At 41.5% G+C, this 14,554-nt stretch overlaps 1 protein-coding gene and 1 pseudogene across 1 annotated transcript; one reads left to right on the top strand and one right to left on the bottom strand.

The window, feature by feature from the left end:
• The first annotated feature begins 4,452 nt into the window (after nucleotides 1–4,452).
• On the top strand, nucleotides 4,453–5,661 carry LOC106576331 (fibroblast growth factor 23 pseudogene; annotated as a pseudogene).
• A 2,926-nt stretch (nucleotides 5,662–8,587) lies between these two features.
• Nucleotides 8,588–14,030, bottom strand: cl005 (CL005 protein). Its single transcript, NM_001146444.1, is given in 6 exon segments — nucleotides 8,588–9,252; nucleotides 9,471–9,581; nucleotides 9,729–9,806; nucleotides 11,863–11,984; nucleotides 13,472–13,509; nucleotides 13,962–14,030. Coding segments are annotated over 6 exon segments (810 nt in total). The 5' UTR covers nucleotides 13,994–14,030; the 3' UTR covers nucleotides 8,588–8,823.
• Nucleotides 14,031–14,554: the final 524 nt, after the last annotated feature.

Genomic DNA, 14,554 nt, shown 5'->3' with positions numbered 1-14,554 from the left:
CTGTTGAAGGGTGCACACAAGCCACTGCCAATAGAGAGCTCTCATGCACTGATGTTAAGTGTATGTGGAAAGGTTATCAGAAGAGAAATGTAACAAGCCATGCAGCGGAAAACCTAGACATGGCGAGAAGGTCACCTGCAAATGTAGGAAACGGCAAAATCCACCCGGCCTCTCCAATGAGGAACAGCAGGAAGCTCTTGCTCAGCTGCATCAGATTCTGCCCTCAGCAGTGGTTTTAGTCAGGAGTGAGGGTGATACAGACAAGGCCTCTGAGTCAGAATATGAACTACACCTAACGGCAATGTTCCCTCAAAAAAATTTGGGCACCGAGCAAATTTCAGGTCTGCTGAACGCAAACTTGAAAGTTGTGAAAATTCTGTGCAACTTCTGGCGTTTACTGTGAACACTGAGGCTGTACCCACTTTAAGTTACAGTTTTAACAGTGGTCAAGTAGGCCACTGTGGCTATTTGATCATAATGTAGGCCTACCAGAGTGGCCTACCATTAAAAACAATGGAGAAAATACATCCCACAACATTTTAACATGGAAATAGCTATTCAGCCTAGAGTAGCAGCCAATGTGTGGTGTTCAATGTAGGCCTATATTCCATGAGACTTTTGGAAAAAACATGCAGGGCTTGACATTAAACTGTTTATCCACTTGTCCTTCAGACAAGGAGGTGACTGAAAATGTGTTTGATGCAATAATCCCATAGAATTATTACAGAGAATCAGACAAATTATGTTACCCCCTGCCTATTGGCTACTTATCTTATTCAAGCCTGTCTCAAAGTACAACACTGCCCCAAAGTGCTTTACCTGACTCACTTCAAAGAGGGCTAGAAATGCATAGGTTTTGTGCTTTTGTAGGAAGCAACCACGCACCCATTGATGACTAGAAATTAGCTTTAACTGGGCTAATAACTAAATTATTAGCAAACAATATGAACAAATGTGCACACATTGTTTTGATCTCAAAACAAGCACATCTACTCTTGACCACTCATGATGGAAACACAGTCCAGTTCAAAGTGAACGGCACAGATCCATATATAGCAATGGTCTATTTGCATATAGGGATACTGCTCTGAAAATGTATTGAAGTTCAATCTCATACTTCTCTGCGCAGGCTGATATTTCTTCTGTGCGGCAGTCCCGGGGAGCTGCAAGGCCATGCATGTGCGCAGCTTTAAGGGAACATTACCCATCAGTACGACACTGGTTGGCCCAAGTCACAAAAGATGGAAGTTATTCCCCCAAGGAAAGTCCCTACACCCTACCCTTCAACAGGGTGACTGTTGCACAAGGTCAATAATATGTACAACATCCTTCACTACAACAATGAGTCAGCTGTCATGTAGTATGACACTGTCAGCATTTCCCATGTGCCATGTCCCATGTGAAATGGGACATTGAGCATGAGGAAACTACAAGAAAGGAATGCTGTCGACAGAAGACAGAACAGCACATCAACTTTCACCTGAAACCCTCAGGTGTTGTTGTTTACCACGCCCACCCTTCCTAGCCGAGTCGCCTGATGGGATTTCCTGGATGACTGCCATGGGTATACGGTACTCGAGATCAAGTGTCCCCACAAATACAAGGACTTGCCTCCAATGGACATACAGGACCAGTCAAAAGTTTGGACACACCTACTCATTCAAGGGTTTTCTTAATTTTTACTATTTTAAAACATTTTAGAATTATAGTGAAATAACACATATGGAATCATGTAGTAACCAAAAAGTGTTTAACAAATCAAAATATATTTTATATTTGAGATTCTTCAAAGTAGCCACCATTTGCCTTGATGACAGCTTTGCACACTCTAGCATTCTCTCAACCAGCTTCATGAGGAATGCTTTTCCAATAGTCTGGACAGGGGTTCCCACATATGCTGAGCACTTGTTGGCTGCTTTCCTTCACTCTACTGTCCAACTCATCTCAAACCATCTCAATTGGGTTGCGGTCGGGTCATGTGATGCAGCACTCCGTCTCTCTCCTTGGTCAAATAGCCCTTACACAGCCTGGAGGTCTCTTTTGGGTCATTGTCCTGTTGAGAAACAAATTATATTCCCACTAAGCGCAAACCAGATGGGATGGCGTATCGCTGCAGAATGCTGTGGTAGCCATGCTGATTAAGTGTGTCTTGAATTATTAATACATCACTGACAGTGTCACCAACAAAGCACCCCCACACATCACACCTCCTTCTCCATGCTTCACAGTGGGAACCACAAATGCGGAGATCATCCGTTCACCTACTCTGCGTCTTACAAAGACACGGCGGTTGGAACCAAAAATCTCAAATTTGTACTCATCAGACCAAAGGACATATTTCCACCGGTCTAATGTCCATTTCTCGTGTTTCTTGGCCCAAGCAAGTCTCTTCTTATTATTGGTGTTATTTAGTAGTGGTTTCTTTGCAGCAATTCGACCATGAAGGCCTGATTCACGCAGTCTCCTCTGAACATGATGTTGAGATGTGTCTGTTACTTTATTTGGGCTGCAATCTGAGGTGCAGTTAACTCTAATGAACTTATCCTTTGCAGCAGAGGTAACTCTGGGTCTTCCTTTCCTGTGGCGGTCCTCATGAGAGCCAGTTTCATCATAACGCTTGATGTGTTTTGCGACTTCACTTGAAGAAACTTTCAAAGTTCTTGAAATGTTCCGCATTGACTGACCTACATGTTTTAAAGTAATGATGGACTGTTGTTTCTCTTTGTTTATTTGAGCTGTTCTTGCCATAATATGGACTTGATATTTTACCAAATAGGGCTATCTTCTGTATACCTTGTCTACCTTGTCACAACACAATTGATTTGCTCAAAGAAGGAAAGAAATTCCACAAATTAACTTTTAACAAGGCACATATGTTAATTGAAATGCATTCCAGGTGACTACCTCATGAAGCTGGTTGAGAGAATGCCAAGAGTGTGCAAAGCTGTCATCAAGGCAAGGGTGGCTTCTTTGAAAAACCTCAAATTTAAAATATATGTTGATTTGTTCAACACTTTTTTGGTTACTACATGATTCCATATGTGTTATTTCATAGTTTGATGTCTTCACTATTATTCTACAATGTAGAAAAAAATATATATATAGAAAAACTCTTGAATGAATAGGTGTGTCCAAACTTTTGAGTGGTACTGTAGTTCAACTGGAGGATCCTGCATTTTGCCTGGAAACCAATTGGTTGAAGAGAAAGAACCAGTACTTCACTCAAGTTCAAACACAACTGCTTGCCACAGGATGTCAGCAGGGTAACTTTGTTGTCTGGACACAGCAAGGCATTTCTGTCATCAATCTTCCCCGAGATGAGCCATTCATTCAAGACCTGTTGATCAGAACCCAAGCCTTTGTTGAACATCACCTGATTCCAGAGTTGCAGAAAAGGAAGTTGCAAATGGTACTGAATGAATAGGAGGAGGGATCAGCAGCAATCTGCTCCTGCAATAGACATCTGTTCGGCAAGATCATCTGCTGCACAAACTAAGACTGCATGGTGAAGTGGTTCCATTACAGATGTGTAGGAATCAAAAGGAAGACAGGACAATGGTTGTGCAATTCATGTAGGAAGTAACCTAAACAAGAAGCGACAGTGTTGTTTCTACACAAGGTGTTTTATTGGACAATAGACTGGGGTAAGTCTAGCTCCCCCAGTCATCATCACATATACACACAGTGTAATGTTAATTTGGAGCTTAATTAGTATTATTCAGGCATGGATTTATGTTTTATAATGAAATAGAAAATACTAGATAGAAATACAGCACTACATTAGATCTGTGTTTTTAAATGGTCAAATATTTATCTAAGTTTAAGATGTTGTCTTATCATTTAATTCAAACAGATTGTACCATAATGTTCAATTACTATCATAAAATTACGTTTTCAAAACATTGGAAAGGTGTTGGGAATAGGTTGTATAGATTAGGGACAGAAAACCTTGAGAATTGGTTGTATAGATTATCTATAGACTTATCTATAGTCAGTTTTTCAATGTGAAATTATGAATATGTTTCTGTATCTATAAAAAATATATAGGTATATTATAATATGCTTACTGGACAGAGGGTTATATTGCACACACTGTGATGACATATGCGCTTTAAAGATTAGTGCAAGGATCATGATTATGAAAGTGCTGATGTTTGAAAAAAAATACGACGTCACTTTTGTACAGACATTGCTCAATGAGACTACTACGTTATTTGGTGACCAATACCTATAGACAAACAGTCAGGTGGAGATGCACCCCCTTCCTTCCGCCGAGAGAGCGCTGCGTAGGCTAAAGGATGTGAGCAGGAGTGGCATTTGGGTCCCTTTAAATAGAGCCGTCCTCAAACGTTGGACCATCAGATCAGCTGAAGTTTGCAAACAGTTTGCTGCAGAATTCAAAGCTACATCCGAAATCTCTGTGATACATTTTCAGTGTTCTTTGGGTAAAAGATGGAAATAACCAAGACATCTGGGATGAGGGACGCCGTCCTTGTGCTCTTACTGGCTGTTCTTCAGGGATTTCGACTTGTGGATGCCCTTCCAAACCCATCACCTCTCCTGGGATCCAGCTGGCGGAATCCGAGAAGATGCGTACACCTGCAGACGTCTTCAGACGTGAACAATTTCTACCTTGAGATCAGTTTAAATGGCCACTTGCGCAAAACTACATTTCGAACTAACTAAAACATATTCAAAGATGACAAAAAATGTACAGTAAGTTCTTATTACATTTTTGCCTTTGCTTTTGATTGAAATTTCGTTTTAAGTTTTTGTCTTTAATCTGCTTCTATAGGCTAACACAATTGATTTTGTCAACAGGTGTGATTTTATTGAAGGCGGAAACAAGAGAGCGCGTGGCGATACTTGGAATCAAAAGTAACCGCTACCTGTGCATGGATGCCCTGGGAAACCCTTTCAGCTCTGTAAGTAAATGCCCATTTTCATTATCCATTGAACTGAAATACATGTTTTCTTAACATTTAGAATAAGACTCGTGAGAGAAGTTTCCTAATTTGAGCTCTTTCTGTCATATGCCTACCAAAAATGCGCTTTTACGCACGGATTTCAGACCACTTTTATCCAAACACATAGCCAATATAGTATCACATTTTTACATTGGTCGAAGTGTTCTTGTGTTTAGCACTCAAGTAACACTTTGAAAATGAAGTTAATTTATGTACGTTTCTAAATGGTCTGTTTGCGTAAATTAATCTATTAATCTGTTTATAGACTGTTTGGCACAAGGAAGACTGTCTTTTTAATCACAAGTTATTGGAAAACCACCGCAACATGTACTACTCTTGCAGAACTGGTATTCTGCTCAACTTGGAAGGGATAAAGCAAGTGTACACTGTGGGCCAGAATCTACCGCAAACCTCCCTCTTCCTATCGGAGAAGAACACGGTGCCACTGGAGCGCCTCTTGCACCGGGAGAAGAGGGACCGGGTGGTTGATTCTTCTGATCCGTACAACATGCTGGGGCAGACGGAGGAGGATGAGGACTCCCGGGCTATGCCGGAGCTGGATGACACCTTGGAGATGGACCAGGAGGCTGAATTCCCCGAGGGACGCAACATCTCCAGGGAGACCCCTCAGTCTCCCTCCGACGACCCGTGGAACGTGCATTCTCTAAACCCCTCCCAGCCCCGGTATCATTAATGGAATGATGGGATAAGAGGACAGGACACTCGCAGTTGTACGCTTGGGTTTATCAATGTAAGCTATGTATGTGTTCACTTTGGGTCTTTTCCAGCAGTTCTGCAATCAACCCTCAATGTTTTAAACAGATGTTATACTTGTGAATGTCGGACGGTGGCACCCTTATTAGGGCATAAGGGTAATTGATATGTAGTCATAAGATGAAATATGTAGCCAAAAAAGTACCACATTATAACGTTTTATTTCGGCCATTCTTCACTATAGCACAGTGAGTAACTCTTGGTTTCCGTGATTTTTGATTCCAGGACGCAAATTCTGTATTTGATTGCGCTCTGTTTACGGGGAGGATTCTTATGAGAATCATGCTGAAAGCCGAGATAATGTTGCGTCTTTGTCTTTTTTTTTTTTTAAAGGCAGTTGAGCTGAGGTCACTTTATTAAACGTTATACAATGCAAGAAGACTGCAATAAAATACTATTGATATGAAACTTAAACATATTTCATCTAAAATTAGCCCTACTAAAATGTTGACTATGCCAGTAGGCCTGCATGTTATAATGCATGTTCTTCTAATGAGACGTTTAATTTTAAACTGAAATGAATGGTCCCCTCTACAGGGTATCAGAACAAATACGACAGGTTATAGAGGCTGGACACCAAAAGCAAGCAACAAAGCCAATTCCAAGAAAGTTGAAAGTATTTATTGATTTAAATCCATTCATTTATTGTTATTTATAGTATACTATTTATATGGATGCTTAACTGTTAGAGGAATTCTGAAAGCCTTCTCATAACTTACAGGTTTTGTATGTGAGGATCAGAGTCACAGAAAATGTATTATGATGAAGAAAATTACTTTTTCCAATTAATTAATTTATATTCTATTTTAGATCAATATTTTAGAACTTCAGGATGAAGAACTGTATACTCACAACCACTCCATCCTAGACTTCTATGTATGACGCAAGCATAAAAGTACAGGCTAAATGTGTGAGTAAGCTCTGTGTCACATTAAGTGCATAAGCAGGTTGACCATTGATTCATTCACTTTGAGCTTCCAGTCATTAAGGTTGAGTGTCTCACGCATCTCATTATGGAGAAAATTGGCATATCTTAATTTCTGCCAAACCATCATTGTCTACAAATAAACATTTACACATTCTATTTTTGTTTCACTCTCACTAAGTAACATGTTGGAGGTATTTTAGTCAAAGGAACACAGTACAGTGACCACAAATCTTTGTCCTGTTTTACTTTGAGGTTAAACCACACTGACCTGGCTGTCACATCTAAGAGGAGCTTAACAATCTCAGTGGCGGTCATGAGTGAAGGCACATTTTTTTTAGATTGATATGATAGTCTAGATATTTTTCAATATTTTTGAGGCAGTTTATTCACACATTGCAATATTCTTTCAAAAGAAGAGCTTTAATAACACTCAAGTTGAATAAGATTTAAGCAAACCCACCCATTCATGTTGACGGATCAGATTTAGTACAGATGTTTATGCTGCCACTGGTGCCTTCGGAACATTACTCATGGTTGTCTCTGGAACAATCTAGACACAGGTCAGTAGCTGTCGCATTATTTTCAATTGCCCCAGTTCTTTGACCGGTCACGCTCAGCCTGAGCACTGAAACAAAGTGATTTCTATCAGGTTTTAAACATGAGAAAGCCTGTAACTCGGAAGTGGCCCCTCGGGTGATTAAACCTGATATTTCCCAACCTGCAAACGTCCCCAGGTTCAAATCCTGCTTTGCATTAAGAAACTACAAGACTTGCACACGCTATTACCTCTTATGCAACCTTTAGTGACAATTACATTTGCGCAAGATCAGAGGAAGCTTGTGACCACTTTGGACACTTGAAATACAAAGCCATTGAACATGTTAAACACCAATATTGAAGCCTTTTCTTTGGTTGTGATTAATCAATACTGTAACGCTGTACTTTTTGCAGTGTATAATTTATTACCTCATAATGGACAGGGACCACAATAAGTGATAACTCCATGTTGAATTGTAAAGGCTTTAAAAGATAATGACATTCCTCACACTTTTCTGCCTTTGGTATAATATGACAAAAACAATACAACTAAATCTTCAACATGATCGACTTAGTAGTGGAAACAAACCATTACATTATCCACACTAAAACATTCCAAACAAGTCCTCATTTCATTGGACTGTGATACAGGAAGTGTTTAGTTTCCATAGAACATTCCATGGATAAATATTGGAAGACCGGGAAATTGACTCACACAGGATATACAGACATCCTGCCAATAGTTCTGCGGAATTTGCACTGAGCAATGATCTACTGTAAAAAGGGTCCATTGAGAGCAAAACATTTACCCTGTATTCCCATAATACTTTGTGTCCTCTACTTCTCAGTGTGCTTGTCTGTGGTCGGGTATTCATTCCTTTCTCGTGATCAATTTCTGATTACATTTGTTAATAGAACGGGAAAAACAGACAAACCTCAATGACAAAGGAGCAAAAAATGATGTAAAATAGATACATGATATCACTACAGGGATACGGACCCAACTTCAGACCGATTCAAGCTGCACCAGCCGACCTCTCAAGCCAACCCACCCCGATCTCTAGCCAAATAAATACACAAGCAAACGAACAACTGAGGTAGTACAATTTTGTGTGCAATTGCCATCGCAGCGCCAGCATCATTTCTGCTGTTGTTAAACCTGTCAGCATTACACGTCATTGTTGGAGTGACAGTGTGTGTGATGAGTCATCATTAAGGACTGGTAGAGTGACTCCAAGAACATCAGATAAGGTAGATAGGATACCGGTCTTCAAAATCTATCCACTTTGGGGCACTTCCAATATACGTATGCATAAAAGAGCCTACGTCACCATGGTTACATAACGTGGAGGTTACTTAAAAAGCTTTAAAACAGGTGAAGATATAAACTGTGCAAAATTGCTTAATTTATTTACCGTGTATAAAAGAAAAAATGAATCAATTGATGATTAGGGTTCTTCAATGACCCTACTAAAATCTCCCCCCAACTGATATCATCAATAGTAGACAAGTCACTGTGCCAGATATTCTTTACTTTCAGTGGTTTGTTAGCTACAGTAAATAACATTTAAACAGAACAGAGTAGTGACTAAACCTTTTGTGTTGCCTTGTCCATCTTTAATGTGTGATGTAACATATGTTACGGGAGGTCAGGTGGTCCTTCCTGTTGGTGAAAACACAGCGGACAGCAGAGAGCGCCAGGCCAGACTCAGTGGGAGACACGGTGAGGACAAAGCGGCTGATGCCTGTGTTGGGGCAGGCTGACAACACCTTGGACATCTTCAGGCCCTGGGGCAGAGAGCACTGCAGGTCCTCCACAAAATGTCTCACAGCCACGCGGATGTAGGCCCCGTGGCTCACCACCAGGGCATGGAGAGGGACACCCTCCATCCCGTCGCCAGGCAGACCAGGTAGGGGCCCATCTGTGCCAGCTGCACCGGTCCTGGCCTCTCTCCCTACAGCAGCAGAACTCTGTCCTGAGCAGCCGTGGTCGTCAACCATGTGCTGGTAAAGGGACTTTAGAAACTTCTTGCATCGCAGCCTTACCTGGAGGGAGACAAAGACACACGTTTAAATTTTTCAAGGACTAAAATAATACTTATCTCCCTAGAATAAAAAAAATCTATTAATGATGTGTTGAGCTTCTGCCTTGAAGTTCCGAGTTGAACCCCTGCATGGCACTGTTGGACATGGAATCCAGCTCTGAGCTGTTGGCTAGCTGGGCCAAAGGGAAAGCTGATAAAATGTTCAGATCCCAGTCTAACCTGTTCCAAGGTCTCCCCTCCAGGAGGAGTATAGTCTCGACACGACTGGCCGGCTCTGTTAGCCATGTTCTTCAGATCCTCCTTGGGCCGTCCTTCTGCGATCCCAAAACCCTGTATGATTGATGAACCACTTTGATGATAATTTTCTATGCATTGTATTTGTATGTCAAACTCTAAGGTCCCTGTGGTCCCTGGGTAGACTGGGCTGGATCAAATATATACTACATACATGCAATAGGAGGCATATGAAAGACTTACCCTCTCTCTGAGTAACGGGTCAAAGACCATTTCAACGCCCGAGGAGTGAACATTGTTCCTCATAATGATTTCTGCAGTCTGACAAAGGATAAGGATGTGTGAACAATGACAGCATTGTCTTAATCGCCACACCTACAACCAAATCAGCTACTACGCTAGAAATGAACATAGCCTTCATTACTGTACTTCTAAACTCAGCAAAAAAAAAAACGTCCCTTTTTCAGCACCCTGTCTTTCAAAGATAATTGGATTTTTACGAATTAACTTCACAGATCTTCATTGTAAAGGGTAATAACACTGTTTCCCATGCTTGTTCAATGAACCATAAACAATTAATGAACATGCACCTGTGGAACAGTCGTCGAAACACTAACAGCTTACAGACAGTAGGCAATTAAGTTCAGTTATGAAAACCTAGGACACTAAAGAGGCCTTTCTACTGACTCTGAAAAACACCAAAAGATAGATGCCCAGGGTCCCTGCTCATCTGAGTGAACGTGCCTTTGGGATGCTGCAAGGAGGCATGAGGACTGCAGATGTGGCCAGGGCAATAAATTGCAATGTCTGTACTGTGAGATGCCCAAGACAGCGCTACAGGGAGACAGGACGGACAGCTGATTGTCCTCGCAGTGGCAGACCACGTGTAACAACACCTGCACAGGATCAGTACATCCAAACATCACAGCTACAGGATGGCAACAACAACTGCCCAAGTTACGCCAGGAACGCAATATCCCTCCATCAGTGCTCAGACTATCCGCAATAAGCTGAGAGAGGCTGGACTGAGCTTGTAGGCCTGTTGTAAGGCAGGTCCTCACCAGACATCACCGGCAACAATGTCGCCTATGGGTACAAACCCACCGTCGCTGGACCAGACAGGACTGGAAAAAAGTGCTCTTCACCGACGAGTCGCAGTTTTGTCTCACCAGGGGTGATGGTCGGATTCGCGTTTATCGTCGAAGGAATGAGCGTTACACCGAGGCCTGTACACCGAGGCCTGTACTCTGGAGCGGGATCGACTTGGAGGTGGAGGGTCCATCATGGTTGGGGGCGGTGTGTCACAGCATCATCAGACTGAGCTTGTTGTCTTCGCAGGCAATCTCAACGCTGTGCGTTACAGGGAAGACATCCTCCTCCCTCATGTGGTACCCTTCCTGCAGACTCATCCTGACATGACCCTCCAGCATGATAATTCCACCAGCCATACTGCTCATTCTGTGCGTGATTTCCTGCAAGACAAGAATGTCAGTGTTCTGCCATGGCCAGCGAAGAGCCTGGATCTCAATCCCATTGAGCACATCTGGGACCTGTTGGATCAGAGAGTGAGGGGCTAGGGCCCTTCCCCCCAGAAATGTCTGGGAACTTGCAGGTGCCTTGGTGGAAGAGTGGGGTAACATCTCACAGCAAGAACTGGCAAATCTGGTGCAGTCCATGAGGAGATGCACTGCAGTACTTAATGCAGCTGGTGGCCACACCAGATAGTGCTACTTTTGATTTTGACCCCCCCCCCTTTATTATTCAATTTCCGTTAGTCACATGTCTGTGGAACTTGTTCAGTTTATGTCTCAGTTGTTGAATCTTGTTATGTTCATACAAGTATTTACACGTTAAGTTTGCTGAAAATAAACGCAGTTGACAGTGAGAGGACATTTCTTTTTTTGCTGAGTTTAGTTCTACCCGCTGACATTTCTCATATACTGTAGTCTACGTCTGTGGTTTAATATATTGTCTGCTCTCTTCCCTCCTTCACAGTAACATATACAATGGAGAAGTTTTGTTCCAGAAATTATTGAAGAGACTTTAATGTCTTATCTGAGAAATTTCCCACTGAAAAGGTCTTGTAGTAAGGAATGATTTTACTTTGACATCAGTTGCCAACATATCCTGCCATTTTCTGCTATTGAACGGCAGTGACAGTGTAGCCGCAATTATAAGTCGCACACTGGGAATCTAAACTAAATAGAAGTTACATCCTACATCTGCTGTGCATTGTTAATCTTTCTGGTGGTCTCCTAACCTTGGTCCCAGGCTCAATTGCTACATAGAGCCAGCTGGGTGGACGAGGTTAGTGTCACCTAACCGTAACCTAAGACGACATCACATGTAACACCAGTGGCATCTCAGGAAAACTCACCTGTCTGGCGCGCTGCAGGTTACTGACAAACACGTTGGAGAACCTGAGCTCTCTGAGGTACATTCCTGCAGCCTCTGCCTGCTGGAGCCCTGGCTCCGACAGGGAAGTGTCCACCCCCTGACCTGACAGCACAAGACCAACAGGTACAGTTGAAGTAGGAAGTTTACATACACCTTAGCCAAATACATTTCAACTCACTTTTTCACAATTCCTGACATTTAATCCTCGTAAAAATTCCCTGTCTTAGGTCAGTCCTTAAGCCATTTTTCCACAACTTTGAAAGTATGCTTGGGGTCCCTGTCCATTTGGAAGACCCATTTGCGACCAAGCTTTAACTTCCTGACTGATGTCTTGAGATGTTGCTTCAATATATCCACATCATTTCCCTCCCTCATGATGCCATCTATTTTGTGAAGTGCACCAGTCCCTCCTGCAGCAAAGCACCCCCACAACATGTTGTTGCCATCCCCGTGCTTCACAGTTGGAATAGTGTTCTTCGGCTTGCAAGCCTCCCCCTTTTTCCTCCAAACATACCGATGGTCATTATGGCCAAACATTTTTATTTTTGTTTCAACAGACCAGAGGACATTTCTCCAAAAAGTACAATCTTTGTCCCCATGTGCATTTACAAACCGTAGTCTGGCTTTTTTAATGGAGGATTTGGAGCAGTGGCTTCTTCCTCGCTGAGCGGCCTTTCAGGTTATGTCGATATAGGACTCGTTTTACTGTGGATACAGATACTTTTGTATGCGTTTCCTCAAGCATCTTCACAAGGTCCTTTGCTGTTGTTCTGGTCTTGATTTGCACTTTTCGACACCAAAGTCCTGAGTGGTATGACGGCTGCGTGGTCCCATGGTGTTCATACTTGCGTACTATTGTTTGTACAGATGAGCGTGGTACCTTCAGGCGTTTGGAAATTGCTCCCAAGGATGAACCAGAATTGTGGAGGTCTACCATTTTTTTTCTGAGGTATTGGCTGATTTCTTTTGATTTTCCCATGATGTCAAGCAAAGAAGCACTGAGTTTGAAGGTAGGACTTGAAATACATCCACAGGTACACCTCCAATTGACTAAAATAATGTCAATTAGCCTATTAGAAGCTTCTAAAGCCATGACATCATTTTCTGGAATTTTCCAAGCTGTTTAAAGGAACAGTCAACTTAGTGTATGTAAACTTCTGACCCACTGGAATTGTGATACAGTGAATTATAATGGAAATAATCTGTCTGTAAACAATTGGTGGAAGAATTACTTGTGTCATGCACAAAGTAGATGTCCTAACAGACTTGCCAAAACAATAGTTTGTTAACAAGAAATTTGTGGAGTCGCTGAAAAATGAGTTTTAATGACTCCAACCTTAAGTGTATGTAAACCTCTGACTTCAACTGTATTAGTCAGTGTTTGTGTGAATGACCATACTTTTGACATTCCCCCTCAAGTGAACATGGAAACAGATGAGTATCAATAACTTTGATTCTACTAGTTGATACATGAACAACAAGGAAAGGTTTATAGCTGGTTCTTACAGCCTTTGTTTTTAAATCACACAGGATTCCCGAGGTTAGGTCATTACTGGTCAAGGTTGGAATGTTTACAAATGACAACATACCTTGTAGCAACTTCTCCTTGTTGTATTGTGTCTCCCCACTGTGAAATTGAGAAGATAATCATTTAGAAAATTACATGCACAGCATTTTTCTGAGGATACAGAGTATCAGATAAATTCTAGAGGTGCACAAATAGCTTAAAAGTTAACGTTAATAGCTTTGATCACTTGCATGTCTTTCAAGGAGGTTGCATGGGAGATAGACCAGATATAAAGTCTATGGAGAGAGGACACTCAGGGTGACACTGCTTCGATATGGTGGCAGAATAAGAAACCTATGGATTTAGCTAGGCAGCCACTTTGGCACAGAATAATAATGTTAGATGACACATTTGAATAGGCAACACGCTTCCTAGCTAATATTGTCGGCAACTGACAGCTGTGCTTTGAAGTGGTTCAATAGGGTTGTCAAGAATGCAGAAGCCTACGTACATTTTAGGAAATATATTATACATACAGCACACAAAACAGAAAGGTGGTGGTATTTACTTACTGTCTAACAACGGTCAAGCTAAATGTAAGCATTTTAGGCTAAGCCAAAAGTTTTTCTGCCTCCTTTCTTGCTCAATGTTTACGGGTTTCTTCCTAGTTCTATGACACGTGGACGTAACGTAAAACGTCACGAGGTCTATTCTAACAGACCAATGGCATTGCAGAAGGTGAGAAATGAATAATAAATGTTGTAGTTAACAAGAAATACAAATGTAACTCTTAAGATTGTTCCCTGATCAAACACAATTCTTTGAACAATTGAACAATTCTTAGAACATTGTCTAGAATAATAATTTCATGAACACTAAATGCCTTTTGTGAGGTGAAGATAACAGTTTTGTATGTAATTCCAGAGAGAATAGGCAAAGCATTAAAAAAGCAATACATCTGTCAATGAACTACAGCTATTTGGGGGGGGGGGGGCTGAATTTGTGGAAAAATTATCCGAATTGGATTGCCTGTCTACCAGCCATTGGTGTGTAATGGTATGTGATAAATGTAGCCTATTCAATTTGATTTGGATATATTTTCTTCAACATTATAGGTTGTTTACCACTCTGTATATTTGATCATCTAAAAGAAAGTTGCTATATA

Source organism: Salmo salar, chromosome 17 (genome assembly GCF_965601325.2).
Source record: "Salmo salar chromosome 17, fSalSal1, whole genome shotgun sequence".
Taxonomy (NCBI): domain Eukaryota; kingdom Metazoa; phylum Chordata; class Actinopteri; order Salmoniformes; family Salmonidae; genus Salmo; species Salmo salar.
The sequence above is the reverse complement of the archived record's forward strand: the minus strand, read 5'-3'. Positions and strand labels throughout refer to the sequence as shown.